The sequence below is a fragment of the Glycine soja genome, chromosome 4 (assembly GCF_004193775.1).
Source record: "Glycine soja cultivar W05 chromosome 4, ASM419377v2, whole genome shotgun sequence".
NCBI lineage: Eukaryota > Viridiplantae > Streptophyta > Magnoliopsida > Fabales > Fabaceae > Glycine > Glycine soja.
Window position 1 is genome coordinate 51,128,628 of NC_041005.1, and position 16,150 is coordinate 51,144,777.

At 33.2% G+C, this 16,150-nt stretch overlaps 2 protein-coding genes across 2 annotated transcripts; one reads left to right on the forward strand and one right to left on the reverse strand.

The window, feature by feature from the left end:
• Window positions 1-418: 418 nt before the first annotated feature.
• Window positions 419-6,489, reverse strand: LOC114410402 (delta-aminolevulinic acid dehydratase, chloroplastic). Its single transcript, XM_028374340.1, has 12 exons — window positions 6,070-6,489; window positions 5,858-5,969; window positions 5,335-5,408; window positions 4,492-4,560; window positions 4,326-4,409; window positions 4,160-4,229; window positions 3,433-3,488; window positions 2,935-3,056; window positions 2,217-2,288; window positions 2,035-2,116; window positions 1,830-1,907; window positions 419-918 (listed from the first exon to the last, which is right to left on the reverse strand). The coding sequence occupies exons 1-12, from the start codon at window positions 6,325-6,327 to the stop codon at window positions 751-753; spliced, it is 1,245 nt and encodes a 414-aa protein (XP_028230141.1). The 5' UTR covers window positions 6,328-6,489; the 3' UTR covers window positions 419-750.
• Window positions 6,490-12,263: 5,774 nt separating this feature from the next.
• Window positions 12,264-15,932, forward strand: LOC114410403 (two-component response regulator ORR9-like). The gene is made up of 5 exons (XM_028374341.1): window positions 12,264-12,721; window positions 12,889-13,016; window positions 14,499-14,576; window positions 14,992-15,059; window positions 15,385-15,932. The coding sequence occupies exons 1-5, from the start codon at window positions 12,574-12,576 to the stop codon at window positions 15,668-15,670; spliced, it is 708 nt and encodes a 235-aa protein (XP_028230142.1). The 5' UTR covers window positions 12,264-12,573; the 3' UTR covers window positions 15,671-15,932.
• The last annotated feature ends 218 nt before the right edge of the window (window positions 15,933-16,150 follow it).

The window sequence follows — 16,150 nt, forward strand, 5'->3', positions numbered from 1 at the left end:
TAATTTGAGTAAATCCTCGTATAGTTAACTTATTCTTAACGAAACCAATCGTATAAGCACGTCTTATTAATAAGAGAAGGCTTTTACCAGCTAATATAAACTGCAATGCCCACGCCCTAAATATATAAAAGGGTAAACGAAGGAACGGAGGCTATGAAATTTGGATATAATTTTGAAATTTGACCGGCTAGTTTTATACAAACATGCAATAACGATGGCTTCTAGATTATATAATCAAATTCGATCTTAATAATCCACCGTGAGATCCATTGTTACAAAATTAAGTCACTGTCCTAAAGTATCAAAAACGCCGTTATGTGTCAAACTCATGGAAACCATGCACCGATCATATCCTCCACTGCATGTTTTACGCCCATTTACTTTATCATAAACAGTAAAGGCAAAAGGAGTATAAACATTTACTTCCCAGAATGCACCTTGATTTCAGCACCAACAGAGTTACAGTACGAAATATTCTGCAGGTGAGTGCACACTTTCATTCATACAATGGGTTGACAATCCACACGTAAAGTTACAATTAACACCAAAAACAACGGCCAAGTCTTTTTCTATTATGTCCTTAAATATATTAAATCAAACGAGGCCATAATATTTTATTATGAATGTCTCTCTATACACAAACCTCCATGTCCCTCTTAAACAATTTACAATAACCAAAATCCAGCAGATACTGGTATTATAAACTCTTCAACCTTCTACATGAACAACGCCCTACATAATCAGAGAACTTCACCTCTTCTCTCCACACAAACATTTGGCAGCTTGCAGAGCAGAATATGTGAGGATGATATCAGCACCGGCCCTTCGGAGGCACATCAGTGACTCCATCATAACCTTTTCTTCGTCTATCATTTTGAGAGCACCGGCAGCCTTTATCATTGCATATTCACCAGAAACCTGTTCCACCAATTAAGAATTATTATGAAAAGGACGGGGAAAATGATAAAGCAAAACAAACTTGTTTTTAAACTATTCACATAAAAGTATGCTGAAGTTTCCTTTTATTTCCAGCTTTAAAAGCATAATAACTTAGGATATCACTATCAAGCATCACCGCATTCATGAAATCTTTGATGAATATTCATATGTTGAAATTGGCTTCCATTCTACACCAACTGTTTTTGTATTTTCTGTTTTCATACATCTTCCACTGTCTAGACAAAGCTCCAGACCCCAGAGAGAGTCAGGCGAAGAGGTAGTAAAAGTTGGACAATCTTTTCAGAACACGTAGAATAAAGTAATTTATAATTAATAAACTACTAAACTAGCAAATCAAATAAATTTCTTCTTCAACTTCATATCAATATAGCCTCTGTGCATTTCATTAGTGGACAGTTAAAAATTTAATTAACAGCGCAGGGAGTTCATATTCCCAAATTGCAAGACTTAAGGGCCACATATATAATGACTGTTACAGAAACATATTTCCATTCAATCCTTTTTTAAAAGAATTGGGTTAGAATTTGATGCCATGTAATAGCATATCGACCTAAGAGCAATAACTGTTAAAGCAACCATATATATATATATTTTTTTAACTATGAACCCAAATATATACCATGTTATCTGTTAAAGAGTTATTATACAGGAATCCCTTCTAAAATGGACATCGCACTACCTCTTATGAAAAAAGAGTAACCTAAGTGCAAGCACCCCAACAATAAAGGTGTGATTTTGTCTACTATATAGACTTCGGTCACTTGCAGCAAGCTTAAAGCAGAATTCACTGGTTAAAATGTATTGAATATTTGATCAACTTTTTTATCAGAAACATTTTTCCTAGTGCTAGAATGGGCAAAGAAAAGAACCTGGTATGCTGCAATTGGCAAAGGAGAATTATCCCTGAGCAGCCTTATGATATCCAAGTAAGGAAGACCAGGCTTCACCTGCAAATCCATTTTTTTACAAGTTTGTAAAAGAAAACAGTATAGATAAAGAGAAAAAAAAAAGCACAAGATTATAATCAAAGATCATGCACGTGCACACACACACACACATAAAAAGGGAACCAACCAAGAGAATGTCAGCTCCTTCAGATTCATCCTCCCGCATCTCAGTCAGAGCCTCTCTGTAATTAGCTGGGTTCATCTGATAACTTTTGTTCAGCCAGGCCAGATTAATGAGCAAACCAACAATCAATAATGTAAAACTGATTACATATATAATAGTAAGTTCAATTTCAAGATGACACATACGTTTTCTTGTCTCCAAACCGGGGGTTTGAGTCTAGTGCCTCTCTAAATGGACCATAAAAAGAACTTGCATACCTGTTGGCAATAGATAAATGGCATTGTTTAGGACCATATTATATACAAGACTCAAAAAGGAGGTGTATGAAGCTTAATAACAACATCCACCAATCCATCTTTTTTAAGTATAATTTATATTCTTATAGTATTGTTCATCAAGGAATAAATTCGGTAACAAGTAACAGTTGGCAAAAAAAATAAAATAGTGAGATAGTTCATGGCAGCAAGAAGATGCATGTCTAAAGGAATTTGAATGCTCATAACTATGATAGTAAGGAAGATAAAATTGCTTATAAGTTGGATGAGAAAGAAACCAACTTGTTCACAATGGAACTGTTCCACATAAAAAATGAATCAATATGCCACACATTTTGGATCTCCTTAATATGCCGTGATAGAACATAGATATCCATTGATACTAACTCTAGATCCCACATAAACACATTCTTGTAAGTTATAACAGATCAACGAAAAATAATGCTACATCCTTAGTTATTTTGAGTTCCAATTTTCAAATGATCTTTTTCTTTTCATTGGAGATATTTCTAAATTTTGGATGCATCTACATATCTCCATCACTGACTAAATCTTCAGTAATTTCCAATGCAAGCTGGCATAAACAGAAAAAGAGATAAGAAAAAGAAATGGCAAGTAAAAAACTTACTTTGCTGTATAGGACATTATAGAAACATGCTGAAAGCCTTCAGCATCCAGAGCTGCACGCAGTGCTCCTACCCGACCATCCATCATATCACTAGGACTGACAACATCTGCTCCAGCTTGGGCCTTTTTGTAAATTAAAGAGACAAAAAAAATGTTAGTGGTGTTATAGAGAAGTGTAGCAAGGAAACCTTAGAGATCGGGAACATAAAAGCATATTTCCTCAGTATACTCAACCATTAATTTCCCTAAAACTCATGGCAAAAAATTTACTTGCTGATAACTACAATAAAGCATCAGTTTTTTCATCTGGGAGTTGAGACACCATGTTGAACCCATTATTACATGAAACAAAATACATCCACAAACAAAGGAAACTTATTTGAAAGTAAATGAACATTTCAAGGCCATACTGAAGGTGATCAATATGTTCAGTAAATCTTAAAAAAATAATTGGTAACTGCCTACAGTTGAAAATGTTTATAGAAGACAGTCATATGACCTGGGCTACAGCTTGTTTACATAGCTGATGAACTGTCTCATCATTCATAATAACTCCTGCAGAATATGAAGGATATATAATGTAATTAGTACTCAATTGACATTAATCAAGAAGGACCACTTCTTTCAAAGTTTTGCAGAATAGCTCCTACTCTTTTCCCAACCAAAGGTGTTTCAGGAAGCAAATAGAGCCACAGACTACATAGTGAATTGATGGCAATTTTTTTTAGGAAAAAATATTTTTGTTCTTGAATAGTACAATTACAAATTTAGAATAAAGAACAAACTGAACATATTCAACAAGTACTAAACTAAACCTAGAAGTTAAAAACATGGCAAAGGTGAGAATGCTGATTCCATTCCAGCCTCTTTCATGGTACTTAGGCTTTTTGAGCCATCCATAATCCAATATCCTTAAAAAATCTTGCTAGGTCTGAAGCAAGAGGAATTGGTGCAAGAATAGCAATTTGAGACTTTTGCAGGACCACTTCTCTTTATAAAGCAAGATCTCCTTTATCCATGCTTCAAATTCACGAAGCATTTCTTATGAATTAAGTCAATGAATCATGTTCAGTAAGACATATGTGCCTCCATGTTTGGAGGTCAGGATGTGAGAAATAACAACATAGATTCAAATATAAAGAGAATCAACTATAAAAACCTATACTTCTGCATTTTTCTCAAGAGATTTCCAACTTTGAGTATAAAAGACAAATTTGATAGCATACCATCTTCTCTAACTATGCCATCATGCCCATCTGATGAATAAGGATCTAATGCAACATCTGTATAGATAACCTGAAGAAAGATTGAATGAGAAAGGTTATTGGCTTAACTTTCTTTATGCACCAGAAAATATAATATCCACAAACTATGGAAATTATGTTCACTTACAAGGTCTGGGTACTTATCCTTGAGCAAACGTATTGTTCGAGGCACTAAACCATTTTCATTGTATGCTTCATCTCCTGTGGGAGACTAAAGGGGGAAATCTGTTATACTAGATTGCACTGCAGTTATCTTACTGAAAGCCTATAGTATGCAGGAGAGAGAATAGAACCTTCAAAGCATCTGGAATTTTGGGGAAGAGCACAACACTATTAACACCAACATCCCGTGCTTTTGCAACCTGAAGCACAAAATGCCCCTTGAAAATTACTAAACTTTAATGAGTTATACAAGATATAGTCAGAATAACATCACCATCACCATCACCCACACAGTTTAGGAATATAAAAAAGAAAAAACCTGCCAGCTTCCCCCAGCATAGCATGATTCAAACAGGTCAGATACTAAAGGAACAATAAAATCTGGCAAAACTCCTTGATCAAATTGAAAGAACATCAAACTTCTAATGAGTAGCTAAAATAATACTCAAAACAATGAAGCTGATCCATAAACATATACACAACAACAACAGAGTCTTTTCCCACGAGATGGGTCAGCTACATGGAATCATGGAGGATAGCTACATAGATCATACGGTGCCGTAAATTTGTCTTGTATCAAGTACAAAGATAAACAATTTACCTCTAGATCACTCTTAATAGGTTGACCTATAGTTCTAAATCATAAAAGTAGTAAAGTACATAAAAATATTTTTATATTGATTATCATAGAAGTGACATGAAAGCAAAAGGAAATAGTTGAGACATATTGGAACAAAATTATGCAAAAGAAAGTCTAAAAAATCCCCAATTAAACATACCCATCTTATAGCAGTAGACAGACATCACTAACCCCAGATTCACTATTACTTTTGAACGTTTTGATTTTGTTAACTTGTGATTCACTCTACTACACATTTCTAAAATTTCACTCACTTTATAACTTGATGCAAACAAGGAACTCATTTAAGCCATGCATGAGAGTATGAGACACATAAACAGTAGCAGATAATAACCTCTTCTACAAGTCCATGCCTCCACCCAAGCCTGTAGCATCCAGGCATAGCCCCAATTGGAGTATCCTCTTCACCTGCAAGTTCAAACTCAAATGTTCTCATGATCCAAAATCAAATAATCAAGAGCATATTATACAACCTAGTAGTGCCAACAAATGAAAATTAGTATACCCCAATTCTAATATCTAATATTGTACTAGTCATCGCCTCAGTCCAAGACTTCTTTAAATTCTCACTTTAGTATTTGATCACTAAAACTCAGCTCTTCTTAGTATTTATAATTAAAAATGACAGTGAAAATGAAATTAAAAAAAAAAAAAACTTTTTGTAAAATAAATAATTAAAATTCTCAGTCCTTGACCTTTAAAAGTTCTCACTTTCTCTGATATTGTAAAGCTTGGTTACTTCTGTTTAGCAATTTTAGTGCAAAAAGACAGTGAGAAAAGAAACAGTGTTTAACTCAAAATGCACATAAGTAATAAGCGCTAAGTTCTAAGAAAGCAACACGTGCAAAGAGACCAACCTTCGTGAATGAAAAGCGGATACACGAAATTCGCCGGCGAAATGCTCGTTTCCTGAAAAGCCGACCGAAGCGCCGGCGACTTCCGGTTCCGACGAGGACGCCGGTGAAGTGGCTGACACAAAATCAAACAAACGAAACCAAACCAATCAAACCATTGCTAAGCCAAGCGTAGTTAGTTAGCAGCAATGCAAATCAAGCCACGAGAAACTCACAAGTGAAGGAACCACCGGTGTTCCAACCGGAGCCGCCGGTCTGGGCGGCACGGGAGGCGCCGGCGGAACCTTACCGGCGACAACGGCGGCTTCGAACTCCGAATCGGAGGCTCTGACGACGAAAAGGCGTTGGGAGCGAGGAATTTTGGCAGCTTGAGGAGAAGAAAAGTTGAAGGTCCTCAGTGGCGCTCTGAGACCAACGTAGCTCTGAGAATTGAACGCAGAAGGCGCATTAGGGATTGAAGAAGCCATTGCCATTGATTGATTATAGAATGGGGTGGGAAATGAAAGAAGAAAAGGTTAATAGGATTGAGGGAGAATACGGAGAACCAATGAGAAGAGAGTCGCAGGAAGAGGATAAGTGAGGATGTATGCACAGGATTCAATACTTTACCAATCAGCTTCAGCTACGTCACAGTCAATTTTCTATATGTGGTTTTCTTTGCATATTTTTATTTATGAACTGCACCGCTTGCTTATTTCTAACTTTCTTCTTAACCTAATTCCGTGTTCGACAAGCGATATACGTATCTGTCGTTATTACAACTTACAAGTCTCAATGTTTTGGGCTTCTAAATGGGCTCATAACAAGTGAAGAGGCCCATTTGAACAAAGTTCTCTTCCTGCTCCACAGAACCGAGGCAAATCGTAGAGCAGGGATATGATAGAAACAACAAATAGATCATTTCTGCGATTAACACAGTAAAACTAGTGAAATATATAACAATTAAATGATAGAAACCGCTACATACGATTATAGGGCGCCACCACTCTGTTCATTATTTATTTGTAAATTAACATTAATTAAATATATAACTGAAGGATATAAGAAGCGTGATAATATTAATCTATAACTATTATTATAAGGGGAATAACTCCACTTAGTGTCCACTTATTTTTCAACATTTTTATCCCGACTATTAAAAATTAATAATCATCACATTATTTTATTTTAACTTTCAAGTCCAATCTAGGCATAAAGTATTTTATTTTATCCATGAGAATCAAAGACCAATATATCAGAAGTTCATAACAATTCATTACTTTACTCAATCAACTTAAGTGTATATTTTACATAGTATATTATAATGTTTATGTAAGTGGTTAGGGGTGCATGTGGGAGGTATAGTTTGATTTCAGTTTGTTGGATTTAATTATTCTTTTAACACTTCTGTATGATTTTGACTATTTAAAAAAATGAACTAAACCAAACCAATCAAACCACTTTAAAGAAACAGATGGGTTTGGATTGATTTATTTTCATAAAGAAGTTTGGTTTAACTTTTTTCTCCAATATTTAGTTTTTAAATGATTTGGTCCGATTAGATTTTCTTATACAAACCTAAAATCTTTATTTTAAAATTTTGAATTTGATTTCACTCAAATCAATAACATTTTATATGATTTAAAAAGTGGATTAAGTAAAGATTTGAGTTTGAAGAGTGTCAAACAAAAAATTGTGATTTAGAAAAAATATTCCATTTGGATTGTTTTAGTTTGAAAGACGAAAATGAAATATATAAGATGATAATAATCCTGTCATTTTGATACAACTAATTCACAAGAGAATTAATCTTAAATTAAGTAGATCCATCAAACTATTTTTTATATATTTTTACGCATCTCACTGTCTCTCTACTCTTCCATTCTTTATTTTTCTTCAACCAAACACCTATAATCTTTAATTTATTTTTCATCTATTTTTACTATTTCTATCTATCTTATTTCTCTCTTCTCTGGAGCCTTAAAGATTGCGAGTTAGATTCTTTTGTGAAAATTAACCACTAAAAGAGGAAGGCAATTAAAGAAATGTTGAATGGAGACACATCCATGAGTGATTCATATTTGACGATAAATTTTGGAGAAATGGACAAGTTCTCTTCTCAAGTTTTCAAATCAAATGGATTTCAATTTAACTATTCAACGCCAACCCAACAAATAGCAAGGGCTGCTAGGCTCAAGTCCATTTGATAAGGCCGAAGAGGAGATCATATATTTTGGCTGGATGCCAACACTTTAATATTTAATTTAAAGAAGCTAGATGGAATGCATTTGACAAATTGGTGGTACAGACTCATTCTGATTCAAGGACCCAGATTATAATTACAATAATTAATAAAAATATTCAAATTCGCAAAAGGGGTTTAGTTATTTTGGTTTAGCAAATTATTGGATAATTTTGTTTAAACTTAAAATAAATAATTTTAAAAAGTAACTTTTTTTTAGAAATAGTTAGGATTTGTTTCTTAAAAAAATAAGCAGAGAAAAAAAAAATAGATAAACATATTAAATAAGGAAAAACTGCTTATTTTATAAAAAAAATATGTTTTTAAAAAAATAATCTTAAACAAACAGACCATTGTAAACTTTCTGTAGTGAAATTTAACTGACAATTGTTAAACATACCTTCTTAATTTGTTAAATATACCCATTCTTTATTTATAATTTTTTTCCTTCTAAACTACCCCTTTCCGGAATCTAGTTTCTAGAAGTCTATCAATTCCGTAAATTAAATTCCAAAGGCATAATTGGAAAACACTATCTTGTTCTTCCTACAGAATCTAATCCTTATAAACTCATGCACAGAGAAGACTCTTAAGAAAGCTGTCCTCGCACCCTTAAGAGAAGCCCCTGTTACATGGAAGTACCTCGCAATTCGTTGATTAGTTACATCAATGGATATCTAACTTGTTTATCTAAAATTAATTATATACTTGGAAGTTTTTTATTTTTTATCTATAAAAATACTTTTCTAAATATTTCCTCTCTGAATTTCCCCTCTAGCTCTCTCTATTTTTTTTTTCTCTATCTCTGTTATCTAAATTTGTTTGTCTCTAGACTTAATTTTCTTTCACTTTAACTCTATAAATTATAGGCTTAATTTGTATTTTTTTACTCCAAACTTTTTTTTTTTAATTTTACACCAACAAATTAATTTGACGTATGTTACCTCTAAATTTTTAAAAAACTTATGAATTTTACCTTGTTTTGCGACACGAGATGTTAAAATATTTATATTTTTATCCCCAATTTTTTCCTTTTTCACAATTTTTATTCCTAATTTTTCTTTTTTGACAAATTTTACATCCAAATTTTATGCTGCCATGTTAGCTCAACAAATGAAAGTAAATTTTGCAATTTTTTAAGAGTTAGAAGTAAAATACCTCAACTTAATTTATTGAGACTAAAATTCATAATAATAATAATAATAATAAATACAATTAGTCCTTCCTACTATATCCACGATATTTTTACATTCGGAGCCGCAATGACCATTAGACATATCACCAGGAAAAGAAGGATTGAAGGAACATATATGTGAAACATTTGAAAAGAATTGGGCAGTACAACTTTCGACACATCTAAAGTGGAATGATCAATGTGATAGAGAAGAAAAAAAGAACAAACTCTCAAATGTACAAACGACATCTGAAGAAGGGACTCAAATACTTTTTTAATCATTTATAATCCAATTGAGTTAGGAGAAATCGGTGCATGATTGACCATTCGTCAATTAAAACAATTCGTCTAATTCATTTAATTTTGTCTTCATAAAAAATTGAATAAATTTGAAGTATGGATATGGATTGATTAAGTCATGGATACATAAATCATTTTGTCACCTTTATTGAGTGATGAAAATATTATTAGCATGCGACTCGTTTTTATTTTTATAAGCAAAAGGGTTACTATTTTTTTAATATAGCAAGTGTTGAAAGTCAATTCCAAGAATATTTTTCTATATCACCCAAATTCAAACCAATTGCTCATCTTCCTTACAAAAGATTCCGGACCTATGATTAACCATCATCCCGTTGTATATCCCACGAAATCAGACCTAAGCTTCTCTCCACTGGAAAAGACTTTAAAAGACCATTACATAAACTTAGATTTGCCATTCTGACGTTAGAGAAAGTTTAAGCTAGCTGCAGGGTCATAAAACAGCTACAAACACTCATTTAAATAATCGTCATAAATTGCGTCTAGATGTTTCTTTGTTTTTGGGTTGATGCTTCTAGATGAGTTTTTATGCTTCATTCAAAAAAAAAAAAAATTGGCCTTTTCTTTAGGCATTTAATTTATTATTCTGTGTGGCGTGTGTTGCCAAAACATAGAGTCCTTTAGAAACACGCTAATGGGACTGTCTAAAATACATGAGCAATAAAATTCAAAAGGAAAAAGGAAAAAGGAAACATAAACAAAAAATTTACCACAAGAAGAGTTGGGGGAGGTAAAATCAGGAAACGAAGTAAAATGATTGTGGATGATAGTGATGTGATCTGACGGTTCATGTGCTACCACGTTAGAATTCTGTCCCCAGTGTCAGACGATAATTAGGTCTACCCATGAAAGGAACGAACACGTGGCAGACAGCAATTGGGTCCGACACTCAAGTGGTGAAAAAAGGATTTTGAACAAACTGACTGAGCCCTAAAGGAAAAACTTTCTGCTTTGGACACCCTCGATGGGAACAGATTCCAAATATTGGGAAATCTATATCACAAGAGAGGAATGGGTTTTTGGGATCCCACAAAAGATTATATTTGCTTGGACCCACTCAAGATTTCAAATTTTTCTCCGTGGGACCCTGTTTTGGTCCCAACTCCCAGCCTTTTATTTATCTCTTTGTCCCCTTTACCCTTTACTATACAAACATTAATGGGTAATCTTTGTATTAATGTAATATGCATTCCCATGACATTCTTGTATGTATAGTGGTCCCCTCTATTATTTTGATTTCAGTTTTCTTGGTTAGACCTTCAATTCTGGAATTTCTAATAATAATCTTGGTGGATTGTGTGATGTGACTTGTTGTTTACCCAAAGTTAATAATTAAAGCAGATGAAAGGTTTATTTCCATGTTTTTACTCTTCCCAATTCGAATTGGAGATTGACTACAAACAAATGTTTGAATTCAGGTCTCTTGGGCGATGTCGACATTGCGTCCAATTTCAGGTAAGCTCACATCTATTTTGTGATATTCGGTGGGATTTCATGAAGATCTTGTTATTGTTGTTTGTGTAAATTTGGGTGCAAAGTAGCTAACAACATTAATTAGATTAGGCTATCATACTAGTAAGCAAAAAATCACACATAAAAAAGATGAAATATCGTAATAATCACCTAGATTTGAAGCAATGAAGCTATTAAGAATAGGATTACATAGAATCTTAATTGACCTGAAAATTGCTTGTTTATTCAAGTTGATTTCAAACATATCTTATTTCTTATAGTTTATTCGATATTTTCGTGCCCGACAGAATGAGTTTGTCATGTATAACGAGTTGATGGGCTTGAGCATGTGAATATATTTAACACCAAAAATGCAATTTCGTCACTTTTTTTTTTATATAAGAAACAGATATAGAGACACAAAAATTATCAGTGCCAAACGTCACAATATAAAAAGAGATCAGTGGCCCAAAATCATTTAGGTTACATGAAATGATAGTGGAATATTTTCATTAATTAACTGAATTTCCACAAACTTTTTGAAAAAAAAAAACTGCAACAAATGGTCTTTTTTCTTTTTGTAACAAAATGATGATAATAAAATGGTTCTATTAAATTAGGGGTCACATCCTACATTCCCCAGCGAAATGTTAGGCTAAAGTAAAGTAGGCTGAGGTAAGATTATCCGTTAGTTGGAGGAAAGTCTCCAAAATGATCTTACCCAATGCATGCACTTTAGATTTTACACACAGCACTGTGTATTTTACAATGGCAAGAATATTAAAATAAGGCAAAAGCGAACAAAAATAAAACCCCACTCATTGCCCCAGGAAAATTAATATATGTAGTTGAGAAAATTAAGAGGAAAGTAATGGCGGTTTAATTAGTTAGGAAAGAAGGGTTGTTGCTTTAATTTTCAAAGTGATGCTCATATAATTAGAATAGGGTCCTGCTAACCATTAATTAAGAAAAAAAATATTTATTATAAAAATTAGAGAAAAAAAAATAAAAAAATTGTATTATAATTTTATGTATTTCAATAAAAATATTTTTTCAATTCCTTAATCAATATTTTCATAACACTAATTATTGAAATAAAGGCAATACTATCCGCACCCCAAATTCAACCTTCTTTCCATCATCATGATGACCGAATGGAACAAAGATCTCGTGGTTTTTCCTTAGCAATCAAATAAAATCCAATTGAAAGGGGAAAGAGAGAGAAAGTTTATGTGTGTGGTGGTTGTACCAACGCGGTAGAGAGAATCTAGGGAGAAGATCTCAGCATGAAGGCACACACATAAATAACACTACATCCATGCCACTGTGCCACCACAGTTTTTTCTCTCATGCACCTACTAATAGCAAAAAAAAAAGCTAAGAGGGATAATTACATTCCACCTCTCCTTCCCATTCTCACTCTCTCTCTCTCTTTCTATTTCTCTCTCCGTGCGTGACCTTGAATTACTGATATTTTATATTTTAACCAGCTATATATATTACAAGAAAACATAGATAGTGTGTGTTCATCAGCTTATTCTCAAACCTGATATGGAGTTTGTGGATACCAGAAAACTACAATTACAACATCAACAACAACTGCAACAACAGCCGCAACATTTTCATGTGTTGGCAGTGGACGACAGTGTCATAGATAGGAAGCTATTGGAGAGGCTCCTTAGAGGTTCTTCATGCAAAGGTAGTTACAATATACCCCTCGTGTTTTGTTCTTCTAATTCTTCCATAGCCTCCGAATGTTGGTAGTACCGTACTCCGTACCATCTTAATTCTTAGGTTTTGTGTTGCTAATCTGGTTAATGGTTTTGTGGCTAGTTAATTACATGTGGTTGATTATTTGTTAAGCAGTTACCTGTGTGGACTCTGGAGACAAGGCTTTGAAATATCTTGGGCTAATAGATGAGCTTGATGATACTTCTTCAACCTCTTTAGAATCAGAATCTTCTCATCCTCCACCTCAACCATTACAACGAGAGGTACTGATCTTATTATTTTGCTTCAATTCTTCAATGGTTTTAAGATAAGTTTGCTTTTTGTGTACTACATTTGAGCCAGGCTATTTTATCGCATATATATCAAAGTATTTAGGAAGTTTCATTCTATGGATTTTTTGTTTGTTTCCGTACCGATAAATTATTATCATAAAGTAAGTTCTATGCTTAATTGGCTTACAACATTTCTCGTTTTCAAAACAAGCTAGGCTAGACCGTTACTTCTAATTAAATGGCTTCCATTTAGTTGTAATGCAGCATTAATTATTCCTTTCATCATGTAATTAAACTCTTTCCCCCCCTTAAATAACAGAATTCAATTGCCAAAATGCCGTCTACGTTTCTTCTTTTTCTATTATTACTAATAGGGGAGAGAGTCACTTCTCTACATTTTTTAAAAATAGTAAAAATAAAACGAAGAGAGAAGATGAAAATTGAATAAGAAATATGAGAGCGAATGGTTAATTATATAGGGAGAGAAGAAATTAAATTAAAAATAAAATACAGAGAAGTATGATAGTTACTTAATGAAAAATAGGGATTTAACAAAAAAAAAAACTAAAATGGAATACCTTCATTACTTATAGTTGTTAGTATAAATTATTGTTGTTGTTGATAAATAATTGGTATAAGTCATGTATAAACACGTAGTGTGGGTAAAAGGATGATATTTGGAATATCTTTTGTCCTAAAATTACCTTCAACAAGATTATATATATATAGCAATCGCGAGGAGGTTTCTGAAATTGTTGGTTAATGTAAACATATAACTTGGAATTCTTGTGGAATCATGCAAATTTAAAGTATTAATTAGGATGGATAATCTCACCAGAGTCATAAGAAAGTGGCTTTCCATTAAGTTGCCCATTTCTATTTCATCACCACTTCCATTCACTGAAATCGCGCACGCATATTATAAATTTTTAATGCGTAATATTATCAAAATGTACTATGATATATGGATATCTCAACATAAGATAGCATAATAGTATCTTTTTAATGCGTACCTGTTCCTACTAGTTCTCTTGAAGATCCGATAGCAATATTGTATCCCGCAAGTATTAATTTGATCATGTCATAAAAAAAGAAAGAAAAGTTATACTACAATTTAATGAATTAAACTTTGGTAGAAAAAGTGGAAAAAATTTCAATGCGCTGTACGTACTCTTAATTGTTGTTTTGATTCACGATTGCCACGCTCCTAGAATCGTATCTACTCTTGTCTACATCAGTGTTCTTTAAGGCCCTCTCTTTTGGAAAAGAAAAAGGGGTACAAAAAGGTTTTGGTATTTACCATCCAATGTGGTTTTTGCTACCTCATCGTGGTCATTTCATTTCCCTCCTTTAATTTTTTATTTTTTATCTCCGTAGTAATATCTATGTATCTAGTTATAGTGGGGTGAGATATTCCAAATTGATAGCAAACAGTAACATGTACTTTTTGTTGCATCTTTTGAATTGCTGCAGGGAATCAAAGTGAATTTGATCATGACAGACTATTGCATGCCTGGGATGAGTGGCTATGATTTACTCAAACGAGTCAAGGTCAAACACACAACACTCTTATTCCCCGACATATTCCCGAAATTCCCTCTGTCTTTTTTTAGCTTGAATAGCATGTTCTCACAGACTGAAAAAGAGGCCAAACATTCCCTTCTCCTTCAATCAAGAGTTGAAATAATTTTTAATCTGATCATTCATTTATTTGCAGACTGCAAAGTACCAGTTAATTAATTCTTTTAACTTGCAACATGGTTTTGTTTTTAGTCGGCATTATATATAACTTTAAACGAGTGAGTGATACTTCAAGTTTTCAGTAAAAAGAAAGATAAAAGAAAAAGGAAAAAGTTTCAGATTTCAGGATCTAAGCTTGCTTTTACCTTTTTTTTTTCTTTTCTTTTATTTGGTTATTCTTTTTGTTCTCCTTTCATTCTTATTTTGACATTGCTTACCGCTGCAGGGATCTTCTTGGAAAGATGTTCCAGTCGTGATTATGTCATCAGAAAATGTACCTTCCAGAATCAGCATGTAAGTTTTCCTAGCTTCATTGTGGAATTGAATTCTCTTTTCTTTTTAATTTTGTTGCTGGGGATTTTTTTTCTTTCCTTTTAGTACAATTTCGAAAATTGGTCTTTAAGATTTATCATAATCAGTTGTGGCTTCCTTATATAATCATCACTTTGTTACATTAAATAAGAAAGAAAAAATGCATCATGTATAAGTTTCTGCAGTACATGCAAGAAATAAATGCATTAGCGACAAAATTTAGTGACGAAAATTGCTTAATGTATTACATGTAAATTATTTTGTCACTGTCATGTACTAATTGACAAGTTGATTAATTTGTTGATAGGTGCTTAGAAGAAGGGGCAGAAGAGTTTCTATTGAAGCCTCTTCAGTTATCGGATTTGGATAAGCTTCAGCCGTACTTTCTGAAATCCGTTGATAATTCCTGTGAAAAAGAATCTGCTAACAGTTCCATAGATTCAGACAATGACAATGTCATCAACAACAACAGCAATAACAGTAACAGTAACAATAACAACAATAATAGCATCAGCAAAAGGAAGGCCATGTCTCCTGAGCCTCATCGGGAGGAGAGATCAAGACCCAAAATGAAAGAGTTAGCGGTGGTGTAAAAAAAAACAACACTATAGAGAGAGGTTGATGGATGCATGCATAGGTATTATATATTATAGTTTATGACTATGATCCTAATTATGGATATCTCCTCTACTCTAAGAGCTTAATTAATGAATTCCCAGTGCGTACTAATGTTGTTCACAGTTACCATTTACCTTCTTCCTTTCCACATGTTGCATGCCACTTGCCAACTTAAATCACAGATTCACAGTAGTGTGAGACGATTTTGACAAATCAGAAGGAACATTTTTTTTTTTTGAAGCATGAAATTTGTAAGTCTCTGAAACTATCTTCAAATTTGAGTTTAAATCTATCTTAAACCCAAAAGTTAATTTGTTTAAGAAGTGAGAAATAAATATTATGTTGATCATCATATATACCACTAATTAACGTGGATCTCTCCAGCACCCATATATAAGAGATAGCTAGTAAACATAATTAAGTCAGTGGCTGAGTGGGGTCTTCCAAAATCCTTG